The 13381-nt window shown below is 41.0% G+C and overlaps 1 protein-coding gene across 3 annotated transcripts in view; it reads right to left on the bottom strand.

Annotated features, from left to right (window-relative positions):
- Positions 1-13381, bottom strand: part of ST6GAL2 (ST6 beta-galactoside alpha-2,6-sialyltransferase 2) — an 80881-nt gene that overhangs the window by 13686 nt on the left and 53814 nt on the right. For all 3 annotated transcript variants that reach the window (XM_004764359.3, XM_045077609.1, XM_004764357.3), the window contains exons 4-5: positions 12723-12824; positions 10010-10184 (exon numbers count right to left, since the gene is read on the bottom strand). In XM_004764359.3, the coding sequence (XP_004764416.1) occupies positions 10010-10184; positions 12723-12824 (277 nt within the window). The remainder of the gene's footprint in view (positions 1-10009; positions 10185-12722; positions 12825-13381) is intronic.

Genomic DNA, 13381 nt, shown 5'->3' with positions numbered 1-13381 from the left:
ACTCTACTTTGCATCTCTAGCTTTGGATTTGATGTGTTTTCAGATCTAGTATAATCATTTATAGCCTTGACTTTAATTGTGATTAAATCTTTTTTTAAAAAAGATTTTATTTATTTATTTGACAGAGAGAGATCACAAGTAGGCAGAGAGGCAGACAAAGAGAGAGGAAGGGAAGCAGGTTCCCCGCTGAAAAGAGAGCCTGATGTGGGCCTCGATCCCAGGACCTTGGGATCATGACTTAAGCTGAAGGCAGAGGCTTTAACCCACTGAGCCACCCAGGCACCCCTAACTGTGATTAAACTTATCTTGCTTTCCCCTGGCAAAAGATTTAAAGTAACATCCAAAATCATCCAGAATTTTCTCCTTAATGAATGTATGTATCCCTTCAACACATGACACAGAGCTATGGATAGAAATAGCACAATACAAGCAACGGGCAAAATACTGGCTGACCTCAGTTCCAGTTAACATTTGGATGTCAGTCATACATAAGGTAAAGTAGGAGTTTCTGAGAATGACCAACACAACACTGCAAAACATATTTCTGAAGGAGTGGTTAGAGTGAAAGGAAACCTGAGGGTATGGAATATGCCAGCCTAATAGAAATCTAGCAGCTCTATCAGGTTCCCCCATAAATTCATCATGAAATAGGAAATCATGAGAATCATACTTAGGATTATTTAAGATCAAAAGCAACTCTTCAAGGGAGAATTCCAGAAAATATTTGTAACTAAAAGGTGATTTGGAGACTTAAACTTATTGTAATATAACAATAGTTAAAGAAGCATCTACCTTATTAGATAAAATCATATAATGCAAGGGTAATACTTGAAGACCAAATTTTCCCTGATTTATATTGTATTATATGATGGTAATACACATTCAGGATTCACTATTCATGAGGAAATGCACCTAATCCATAAAATTGTGACATTTTTACAAAATCATAAATATAAATGTTAAGTGACTATTTTTTGCTAAACATCTAAGTGTGGGTGATATACTGGGAAATTAGAACCCCCCAAAACAATACAAAATGGAAAAAAAAAGCTATGGCTTGCTTTTCAGCCTATTATTCTTGTGCATATTTAAATAACCTGAAATTATAGTGTCTGCATTTATGAATTCCAGAAATATTAGTTATAATGTAATCAGTAGTGGTTGCTTTTTAAGAAGTGGCAAGATGTGTTGGTGGTTTCTGCAAAAAAAAAAAAAATACTCAGTGGGGAGACTGTTTGAGATTCTCTCTCTCCCTCTTCCTCTGTCCCTCCTTCCATTTTCACTCTCTCTCTCTAAAATAAATAAATCTTTAAAAAACAGGTCAATTATAGATTTGCTGCTGGTTGGGACCTGGGCTACCAGGCTCATCTGCCTGCTGGTCCTGGCTATGAGCCAGGGATGGTGAAGCTGGTGCCTCCTGGCTTGGCTGAATGCCCTATTGCATGTAAGTGACAAACCAATCCTGCCATGCTTGATGACCCCCAGGGGAGTTCACAGACCTTCTCTACAAAAATACCTGTCTTTATGAGAACAAAATGGAAGCCACGGGATTCCAAGTAAATTATTCCTTATCTTCAATCAGGCTAAAATACAGTCAAAATGACTTCAAAGTGCCAAATAACAAGATAAATATCTAGCATCCAAGTAGGGATGAAAAGAGAGAAATGCTATTCATGTGTGCACGAATAGCCCCCCCACCAGTGGGCTGAGGGTAAGGAACCTAATTAGATGAAAAAGTTGTTCCGGAGAAGTCTTTATGGATCATCAAAATTACCTTGATCCATGTTACTTCCTTTTAATTTAAAAAATGCATGTGCAGTCCACCAGGTGCAAGAATCCCTCTACTGCTTCTCTAGAGAAGAGGGTGGTACATGTCGCACATTTCCAGTGTATTTACTAGTGTGCCTCTTTCTGGGAACTGTAAGGACAGACGGCTCCAATCAGAAAGTCAAAGACAAAGCGGTATGTCAACATTTAACCAACATCATCAAAATGTCATACATACCCTTTGCTCGGCACTAATACGCTGGGACTCTAGCTTAAGAAATGATTTAAGGGAAGAAAAGTCACATATTCACATACAGAATAAACCCTAGTATTTTTTGTACATAGAGAGAAGGATGACTCATCAATGTAATTGTTTGAGAATATCAAATACTCTGAAACAACCCAAATACTTAATAACTAAAGAGAGGCATAAGTTAGGATATTCTTATTTGATGTACAGATATGGCCTCTGTAATATCAAAAAGAACAAGCTTATTTGTTTGATTTATGTATCGTAATGAAAGAACAGTGTTTTTTATAGTTGCGAATATGGTCTTATTTGACTGAGCGTGAAGTTTTAGATGAGAAGCATCGCAGTAACAGTGAATAGTAAACACTAGCTATTGTGCTAAGCACATGATAATTTACACATGAGAATTCAAACATAAAGGTGCTATTGGGATCTTCATTTTCTCATTGAAAGAACTGAGGCCTGGAGGTTTGGAGTAACTTGCTCAAGATCACATATTTAGTTGACTGGTAGAACCAAGGTTTGTTTTGGTCTCTGTAGAGCCCAGGGTCTTAACCACAGCATACAGCAAACACATGGAGTGGTATGGGAGGAGGTGGGCACCATAAATCACAACTTCCCATTCATTTGTTCATTCCTTCCTTCATTCAGCAAACATTTATTGTGAACCTGTTACAAAGTGTCCCACACTGCTGGAAGCTTATTCATTACAACTTTTTTTTTTTTTTTTTAAGATTTATTTATTTATTTGAGAGAGAGAGTGCACACCAGCAGAGGGAGGTGCAGAAGGAGAGGGAGAGAGAGAATCTTAAGCAGACTCCTTGTTGAGTGTGGAGAATGGGGGGCTTGATCCCATGACCCTGAGATCATGACCCAAGCCAAAACCAAGAGTCAGATGTTAATTAACCGAGCCTCCCAGGTGCCCCTCACTGCAACAGTGCAACAGTGTTAAGAAAACAAAACTCTGTGGTCCAGATTTGGAAGACTATTAGACTAAAATACATTTAGATGGCAGTCCTGGAGTACTAGTGGTGGGATTATTTGCTGTTTTAAAAAAATGTTTAAATATTTAGTTATAAAAGAAAATCTTATACAGCAAGACAGTGAGTCTCTTCCTTAAAGTTTGTTGAAAGCTTTGGACCAATATCTATGCTGGGGCAAATAATCCCTAAATCTCCTTGGATTTACATATGTTAATAATGAGATTTCTTAAGAATTTAGTTAAGTTTTCGGGGGTGCCTGGGTGGCTCAGTGGGTTAAAGCCTCTGCCTTCGGCTCAGGTCATGATCCCGGGTCCTGGGATCAAGTCCCGCATCGGGCTCTCTGCTCAGCAGCGAGCCTGCTTCTCTGTCTCTCTCTGCCTGCCTCTCTGCCTACTTGTGATCTCTGTCAAATAAATAAATAAAATCTTTAAAAAAAAGAATTTAGTTAAGTTTTCACCGATTTTCACATAATTATCTTGTTAACAAAAGTCAGAATATATTTTCGCAGTTATACTAAAATATTTTGAAAGACAATTACCGCTAATCAATGTCCAACTTTGAGTTAGTTTTCATGTTTAATTACAGTGAATATTTATCTCTTCAGCAGTGACTCTTCAAAACATTTTGTTTGAAAGAGTAGTTTGGTCATAATATCAGATTAATGTTATAAAAAAAGGAGAAATCATAGTTTAAAAACATTCCTTTAGAAACTTGAGAGGACTAGCTTCAGTGTATCATAGATATTAAATCTTTAATAAGTATCTTATTAAATAAAGCTTATAATGAAAGTATAGTTTAATTTACTTGATCTTAAAATGTATTGACACTGTGTCACTATTATAGAATTTATTCACATATGTTCTCTAATTTAGTTTAATTATAAAGAAAGCATATTAAAATTATTAGCTTTGGTAAGTCCTTCAGGTATGTGAATTAGAAATTTCTGGGGATGACTGGGTGGCTCAGTCAGTTGAGTGTCTGCCTCTTGGTTTCAGTTCAGGTCATACTCTCAGGGTCCTGAGATCAGGCCCCACATCGTGCTCCATGCTCAGTGGGGAGACTGTTTGAGATTCTCTCTCTCCCTCTTCCTCTGTCCCTCCTTCCATTTTCACTCTCTCTCTCTAAAATAAATAAATCTTTAAAAAACAAACAAACAAAAGAAACTTCTGGGATGTTTTTCCAGCAATAAAATGAGTTTCAGTCAAGACACTCTCAGAGTTTGTTTTCTTCAATGCTAGGTCAATGTGTTCATCAAGTCTTACAACTTACTTCTTTGTCTTTAAAATCAGAAAAGGCAGTTCCTGTTATTTGTAGATAAAACAAAAAGAATTTATTTAGGTCCAAGTTCAATATCTGTGCCCTAATCTCACCTTACTAGGACATCTTGCCCATAAGAAAATTTCTCCATAGGAGCTGATAATACACAGATCCCACAAAACTCAGGAAAAAGTACAATGTGTACTTGGGTACTGTGATCAAAGACAACACTGATGCAGAAATATTTCCAAGCCTGCTCTAAGGAACATTCAGAGGGGTGCAGTGGACAGAAGCTTCTAGACTCTTCTTCCCATCAACACTGTAGTCTCCCCTTACCCTGCAGGTTCAGCAACTCACAGTCACCTGGAGTCTGGAAGCAGATCCTCTGACATATCATCAGAGGGTCAGTAAGTGGCCTAACAAACACCAAGTCCCAATGGCCACATCATCCCTTCACTTCATCACATGGGCATTTTATCATATCTCACACCATCACAAGAAGAAAGGTGAGTACAGTACAATAACAGAGTTTGGTAGACAGTATTCGCATAACTTTTCTTGTGATAGATTGTTATAACTGTTCTATTTTATTATCAGTTATTGTTCTTCATCTCTTACTGTGCCCAATCTATGAACTCAACTTCCTCATCGGTATGTATGTATAGGTCAAAACACAGTCTAAATAGGGTTTGGCACTATCTAAGGTTTGAGGCATCCACTGGGGGTCTTGGAATGTATCCTCTGCAGATAAGGGGGAGGATATGTATTTATTGCTTCTCTTTTCCCTGCAAGAAGCACACATACCCACCACAGCTCCTATCTACCAGGCAAACCTTCATGATTTACATGCCATCCAGGAGATGCCTGGCTCAGGGTTAGGGGTTCCTAAGGAAGGTCCAAAAATGATTTCTTGCTTCTAGAATGGGAGATGTTGGCTGAACCATCTGCCTGAATGTTACTGGGGATGGTTTCCTGCAATCAGTGAGAGTTGGGACCTTGCTTATTGGTGCCAAAACTTATACCCAAACAATCAGTATATCTAAAGAATCTGGGTCCCAAGATGATAGAATCAACCAATCAACCAAACAAAAATCCACTTTTAAGAAGACATTTACAGCCAGCTATTAAATATGACATTTTGCGAGTTTTCAAGACATGAAAGACGTCCATCAGTAAAGATAAGAGTAAATTTTTTAGCTACGTCCTCAAAGAAACAAAAAGAATAATGAGTTGGTCACATCCTCTGTTCTCCTACTGAGCCAAATGCTTATCACTTTGATGGCACATCTATCCATACAGGATCTGCGGACTAGACTCCTGAAGTTCCTTCTAACTTCAAGATTCAAAATGCTAGAAGGGTGGTTCTCAAAGCATAGAACGAGGACCAGAAGCATTAGCATCACTTGCAAACGCATTAGAAATGCAAAATCTTGCCACTTCCTTCTCCTCAGAAACTCTAGGGTGGGCCCAGGTGTCTGTGTTTTAGAAAGGTGTGGTAGTGAGCCTTCAGCATGGTGCCTTACCTAGTGTTCACAACTTTGGGTAGCTCGATCCCACAATAATGGCACTGACTGATGGAACAAACAGAAAATAGCACAGTGATAGTGTAGGACACCATAAAAAGTACTGTGGCCTCGTGTTTGCCCTCTCTTGGATCGCTTCCTGTAGGGAAGCTGGCTGCTATGTTGTGAGGACTTCCAAGTACACCTATAGAGGTCCCTGTGGTAAGGAACTGAGGTAACCGGTCATCACTCACTTGTGAGTGAGCCATCTAGAAAACAGATCAGCCAAATTATGTCCAGACAGTGGAATGCAACCTCATGAACGACAGCACGGTGAGCCATTCTGCTAATGTGCTCCCGTGATACTGACTACAGAAACTGTACAGAGTAATAAAAGCCGATTCCTTCCAAGAGGTGAGTTTTGGGGTAATTTTCTTTGTTGCCTTAGGTAACTAATATACAAACCCTCCAGTGATTCCGATACATGCTGAACTTGAGAACCACTGAACTAAAACATCCATTCATTCTCCAAATAATTATTTCTCATATTTCCTATGTGCTAGGCTAGAGCATGAACATGATGGACAAAACAGACACATTCCAGCCCTCGATGCACCCTGTTCTTTTCCTTTATTGCATAGTTTGTGATTTTATTTTATTTAGGGAACACACACTTATGTGGGTCACCCACTGCACCCTGAGTTTGTGGTGATCAGGACCTTTGCCTGGTTTCCTTCCCTCTATCCCTGCCTGTGCCTAGTCCTGCACCTGCTACATGGGAGGTGCCTACATGGGAGGTACCCATCCACTTGGTGGGTGGCCTTTTCTTTTCCATCTTCTTCATCTTCCTCCAATAGGATGAACTGAGGCCCCAGGAACAGCAACCAATAACAAGACATTTAAGGCATTCAAGGTGTGATCCTGTGGGAAGTGCATGGCCATTGGCTATAAATTTCCATGGAAAGAAATGTCTTGTATGTTCAAAACAGTCAATTTTTAGAGCCCGTCTATATTACACAAGCAGATTCATAAACACAAACAAGGGAAATATATGCAGTGGGTTTAGAAATATAAGTAATTAAATGTGAGACTATTTTCCCGTATGGATGATCACATCAATAAAGTACAGGGACTCATCTTGCTTTACCTCCAGGTGGAGCCCTGTGCTAATGAGGAAAGCAGAATATCAGGAAATTGTGTGTCTCTGAGAAAGGACATCCTACTGACCCCCAAACTTCCGTAGAACCCTCCACTGTGCACCCAGAAACATCCTGATCTCACTGACTGTCTCTATTATGGTTTCTTCTGTACAGCAAGGGACAGGAGAGGTTAGTGTCTGGAAATGCTAAGGTTGTGAGTTTAGGAAGTCAATAATTTTTTTCAATGTCACTTTAGAACATGAAGGAGTATTTGGAGAATGGTTTTTGTTTGTTTGTTTGTTTTAAATGCAGGCTCTACACCTTGTGTGGAGCCCAGGGCAGGGTTTGAACCCATGACCCTAAGATGGCGACCTGAGCCGAGATCAAGAATTAAGTGCTTAACTTACTGAGCCACTCGGGCGCCCATGGAGAATACTTTTTAGAACAGAAAACAACTCATGGATTTTTAAAAATTCTTGTGGCAGAAAGTTGGAGATGTGAGTGACATCATTTTACCAATACTTAGGAACATCAGAGAATTTATCAAACAGACTCTGGCTCTTAGCATATTTCTGAGCAAGATCAAAGAGGAGGCAGGCCAATGGCAACATCTGCAGGGTCTTCAGAGGGCGAACAGTGCCCTGCTGGGCACATCTCGCCCGGGCTGCCTCTCCTGCCCATTCTTCATGAGGGCTCGCACTAAAATCTGTCTGGGAACAAGAACAGCAATTGAATGTGATGATGGCTGGCCAGGTCTTCTGAGACACTGGTATCCCCAGTCACCCAGCACAGCTCGCCCAGTGGGAATTTAAGACTTCTGTAATTACCTGGTTGCTCTTTCTCATTTTTCCAGGATTAGCAGAACTCGCAGTGCTGTCCTGTACAACTCTGTGTGACGATGGAGATGTTCCCCCTCTGCACTGCCTACCAAGGCCAGCAGTTGCCAGAACACGGGGCTGTTTAGAACTTGAAAGGAAATCGGGGCTTGAGGAACCAAATCTTCCCTTTTGTTTAATCCTAATTAATTTACATGTAAATAGCCACATGGTGGTGGTGGTTGGCTGCCACTCTGGACAGGACAGTGGTAGAAAACGGGAATCCTCATAAATCTGTAAATCCATGCACCAACTCACCTCGAGGAAGATTTTTATCATTCTCATTTCCTCTAAGAGCACAGGGAGGCTTGCAGGAGGAAGAGACCTGCCCATGATCAAAAAGGTACTAAATGGCAGAGAACAATTCACACGTCACCTCTCCAGACTCAGTCAGCACTCCTGCAATGCCATCGAAGTGTGTTTTCCCTTCTTCAAGTCAAAGAAGTCTCAAAGGCAAGTGTCAGCCTCTGAAAACTCCAAATTCTCAGTAAAGAGCTATGAAAGGAAGCTATCCATATGTGGCAGGATTCCTTTCAACAAAAACACATGGAAAAAGGTTTCTCTACAGCTATGAGGCTCTAACTTGAATTTTTCGAACTACACATCGTGGTAAGCGTATTTGACAGCCCTCACTGTGCTTGAAAACTTTTGCTCCAAGCAAGAGATAGCCCCATGAATTCATGAGAAGGCAACAATATGAAAAAGATTTTATTAAACTTCTGCCACATCCTATTATGCTGTCTAAGCATGATTCTATCCGACTTAACCTTTGCTGACAAATGAGATTATACTTTCTTTCCTAAATCAACAGGATCCCATGAAATTGCACAAAAGATAAAGTACTTAGCATTTCAGGACTGATTTGGAAATAGAGTGTCGAAGCCATGACATTAGAAGGGGGGTTAGCTATGCCTAAGGAGAATAATCTGCAGAGTCATATCGTAAATTCTGTCTTGAATTCTATGTAAAATATTTCACATTATTGTAATAACAGAAACTCACTCCAAAATCCACCTGAAATTCTTGTATCCATAACTAAACCACTGTCATCTCCATAAATCTCTCCTTTATTCACAGGGACCCACTGTGTGGCCCAAGTTAAGATATAGGGTTGGAAATTCGCTGAAATTAGGGTGGAGAGCATCACAGTTTTTTGTGGACAAACTAATATCTTTTGGTTCTGTTGCAGCTATCATATTGCCAAAGGGATCAGAGATATTCCTTGATATCACCCTACTTGGGTAAAATCAAAAAGATAATGGGATGATTAGCTGAAACATAGGTAAAGAAATGGGGTTTAAGACCACACATTTTGAGGATCAAAGTCTGGCTGCAAAAAATATATATATAATAAGCCAAGTGTGATGATCCTGTTAGATAAAACAATCCATTTTTAAAATTAGAGCTAGTGCACTCTGGTAGCAAGAGCTGTAGAAGGTCCTAGAATTATTCTCATCAGAGCCTGCACCTACTGTCTTACAGCACATGACACTGTTGTACCTTCACAAATTCAGCTCCTTACTCTGGCATCACGTGGACAAAGTGAATGGGTGAGTGGGTGGTGGGTCAGAGATGACCCAGGTGGGGTCTGTGTGTCCTCCCCTTGAATCCCATGGGCCCCTGACTACTCTGACCCACAGAATACAGTGCAAGTGATCCTGTGTATGTCTCTAGGCCTCAGCCCTAAGAAACTTGCTGGGAGACCCAGGCATCCATTTAAGAGGTCCAAGTACCTTGAGACCACCATGCAAGAGACCACATGTAGGCACAGAGTCAACAGTTCCAGTTGAGCCCACCCTCCCAGCCATCCACACCAAGGGGTTCAACCATGGGAGGGAAGACATCACAGGAAGCAGTTGGATACCACCAAGTGACTCCGTCTGGTGCCGGTGGAACAGAAGAATCACCCAGCCAAGCCCTTCCTGACCCACAAAATCATGACAGAAAATAAAACAGTTCTTGCTTTACACCTTGAAATTTGGGGGGTACTTTGTTATGCCCAAGAGATAATCAGAACAGAGTATTTCTACTATCTTCAGCTAATCTATACTTCCTCTAAAACCACCTTCTAATTGCTCCTAAACGTTGCCCCCAGGCCAAGACACAGCAAGGGGAAGCAAGAGGAGTATGGGTCTCAGTTTCTGTACTCCTCTCCGATTAAATAATGCAACTGTACATTCACTAAATATTAAGTCTAACCCTGCCAGCCTGATTATCCATTTTTATATACACTTACCAATGAAGCCAGAAGATGGTGGATTGGGCTGAATCTTCTCCTTGGTGTTCTCCTGGATAATGTCCCAAAGCTGCCATATAAATTTTGGATGAAGAATGTAGAATGGCTGATTTGGATTTCTCTGACGGTGCTGAACATAGGGAGTGAACAGGTTGTAATCTGGCTTCTTGTACCACTAAAAAAAAAAAAAAAAAAAAAAAAAACACAATCAAGTATAGAGCCTCACACTGTGAAAAGGAAACTGGGCAGCATCTGGGGTGGGAGGAAGTGGAAGCTACTTCCAGGCTGAGGGAACAGGATGGGGAGGTGATGACTGTCACTTCCTCAGATGCTGCCTCACTGGACAAGGAAACCAGAACAAAGAGAGATAGGGTTCTAGCTCTGGAGGACGGATGCTTTGTTCTTTAGTGAAATATGGGAAGTGAGGTAGGGCAGGGGTGCCAGACTCTTCTGTAAATAGTCACTAAACACTTTAGGCATTGTGAGCCACACGGTCTTCTTCAACTAGTCAATTCTTCCATTGTACTGAAAAGTCACAGCCGATAGAGCACAAATGGGCATTACTGTGTCCCAATAAAACTTTATTTATAAAGGGCCATATTTGGTTGACTCCTGGGATCCATCAGTGTATTTCAAAAACATGTGCTCCATATCTAATGTGCAGTGAGAAAAGCATGCCAGTTATTCCCTAGGTCTGGGGTGGGACTGGGAAGAATGACAGGTGGAACATCAGGAACTCTTGATTTTTTTTTAAATTTTTTTAGATTGTATTTATTTATTTGATAGAAAAAGAGAGAATACAAGCAGGCGGAGCAGCAGGCAATGGGGGAGGGAGAAGCAGGCTCCCTATGGAGCAGGGAGCCCAATGCGGAACTCAATCCCAGGACCCTGGGATCATGACCTGAGCCGAAGGTAGACGCTCAACCGACTGAGCCACCCAGGTGCCCAGAACTCTTTAGAGTGATGAAAATACTCCATTTCCTAACTGTGGTGATAGATACATGACTATATAAATTTGCTAATACTCATAAAAATGTATACTTCTACTGATTATACATACATTATGGTATGAAAAAATGCACAATAATGTTGATTGTTTTTTAAATGTCTTTAGAATGTCTCAGGTGCCATCATGAAATGGGATTTGGAGGTATGTGGGGGAGAGACTTAGATCATAAGGCTCTGAGGACCCCATTATCCCTTCGAATAGACACCTTGGGGAGATTAGTAGGTATATATTAAGACCCAAAGTAATATTCCCTGATTGTATGGGTTCTGTGGCTTCAACAATTTTTGAGAAGGGCTTGGCCCAATCATCTTTAGTAAACGTTGCCCCCAGGCCAAGACACAGCAAGGGGAAGCAAGAGGAGTATGGGTCTCAGTTTCTGTACCCCTCTCCCCCTCCAGAGCACAGAACACACAGAAAGTAGCCCTGTCACCTGGATTTTGGCACTATCATGCTCATGCCATTGGGTTGGACAGCACTGTGCCCTGGGCTTGGTTTCTTCCAAAGGAGGAGGAAATAAGGTCCCATGGTTAGGGCTCTCAGTCTGTCCCAAACAGTAAGAAATTGGTCAGAACTTAAAGCCAGGGAACTTCAGTCTGGAAAGGAAGCTGAAGAGTTCCAACATGAATTTCCTGTTTGATTCTTGGTAGACAGTACCTGTGAGAACCAGCTGGAGAGCTTTCTCAAAAAATACCCACTCAGTCTGCAGGCTACATATCTGGAAATGGGGCTCTGACAGATACATCTGGAAAATACTCTCCAGATGATTGTGGTTCATACTCCTAGTTAAGAACCAGTTAGCAATCATGCTAGGTAAATGTCCAGCCTCAGTCTCAAGATGCACAGTGACAGAATATCCCCAGAGGGACCCATTTGACCTTGGACAACTGGTCTGTTGGAAAGTTACCTCTTGGGGGAGCCAAGATCTGTTCCTCCACTTTCATCTTAAGGAAGGATGCATTCTCTTAGGTCATGGCAGAACGAGTTGAAAGATGCTTTTTTTTTGGCACAGCTCACAGCATCTTTCATGAAACTAAACTGTCCTACATCTTTCCCAGCCCTCCTTAAAAAACAAGTGCACTGGCTTTTCATCCAAGTTTTGGCCAAAAGTAACTAGCTGCTCATTTAGATGGGCAATGATTTGCCAGAATGCCATGAATGTAACTCGCTTATATTTTGATGCCTAGTAATAATCTTGTTTACACTATACCATGTAAAATTAAAAAAGGTTTAGAGGCAGAAGCCAAAGAGTGGCACACTCCAAAAAAGCCTGTAATAGGTTCCACTTAAAGAATAATAAGCTGCTGCGTCACAAAGTTTAAATTCTCTTGCCAAGCACTTTGAATTTACTTCAGAAGATCTTATAACTAGCAAGGTGAAGTAACCCTATCACAATGGAAACAATCTGAGTTTACCTGGCCCAGCCTCTAGGGTAACTAGGAATATCTGAACATTGTGACACTGTCATTTGTTTTTGTTTTTAAATCCTTGAGAGCAAAAGCCCTTTTTTCATTAGATAGACCATGTTCACCAAGTATGCGCTGGGAACTTGGTATCAAAACGGTGTGATACGCATGTATTTAAGTAGCTCCCATGATTGGCTTCCTTCTGTGAAAGTTTAATCCCTGACCTGCTCCCATTATTAATCAGTCAGTGGCACTGTCTGACTGCTAGGATAGGGGCACTTACCCTAATGAAAACACTTACCAGATTAAGATTTGCAGAATAAGGAGCAGGGTCCCAGGCTACCAAAATGACATCTTTATACAATGAGCTGTCAATGAAGTGATGGTTGGGGTTGGTCAGAATCTGCAAATACAAATGAAAGGCATTTCAAAACAAGTGTTTTGTTCTTCAGAATCACATCTTAAAAATAAAATGAAAATTTAAAAAATGAATCAGAGCAAGAAAAGAAGGAAGCTGTTCAGACTTTGTCTTTTCCTCTGCAGGATGGAGAGGTGAGCGTCGCATGTTAATGTGAGTAAAGACATGTCTTTGGGGAGGGATGCCTGGGTGGCTCAGTGGGTTAAAGCCTCTGCCTTTGGCTCAGGTCATGATTCCAGGGTCCTAGGATCGAGCCCCACATCAAGCTCTCTGCCTGGTGGGGAGCCTGCTTCTTCCTTTCTCTCTGCCTACTTGTGATCTCTGTCTGTCAAATAAATAAATAAAATCTTTTAAAAAAAAATGTCTGGGGGAAATGAAGGTTAAAAATAAAATCCCCCAGCACCTCTATTTTCACCAGCACTGTACTCATAGCCCGTATCATCGAATCAGCTCCCAAAAGATGCAATGCCCTAGCTAAATCAGCACCTGCAACGTCTTCTCCAGTTATTTTCACAAGTGACTGGGGAGGCAGGTGCCATTTT

The sequence above is a fragment of the Mustela putorius genome, unplaced genomic scaffold, assembly GCF_011764305.1.
Source record: "Mustela putorius furo isolate JIRA1106 unplaced genomic scaffold, ASM1176430v1.1 tig00000224_pilon_pilon_pilon, whole genome shotgun sequence".
NCBI classification, from domain to species: Eukaryota; Metazoa; Chordata; class Mammalia; order Carnivora; family Mustelidae; genus Mustela; species Mustela putorius.
This window is presented reverse-complemented; position numbering and strand designations above follow the sequence as displayed.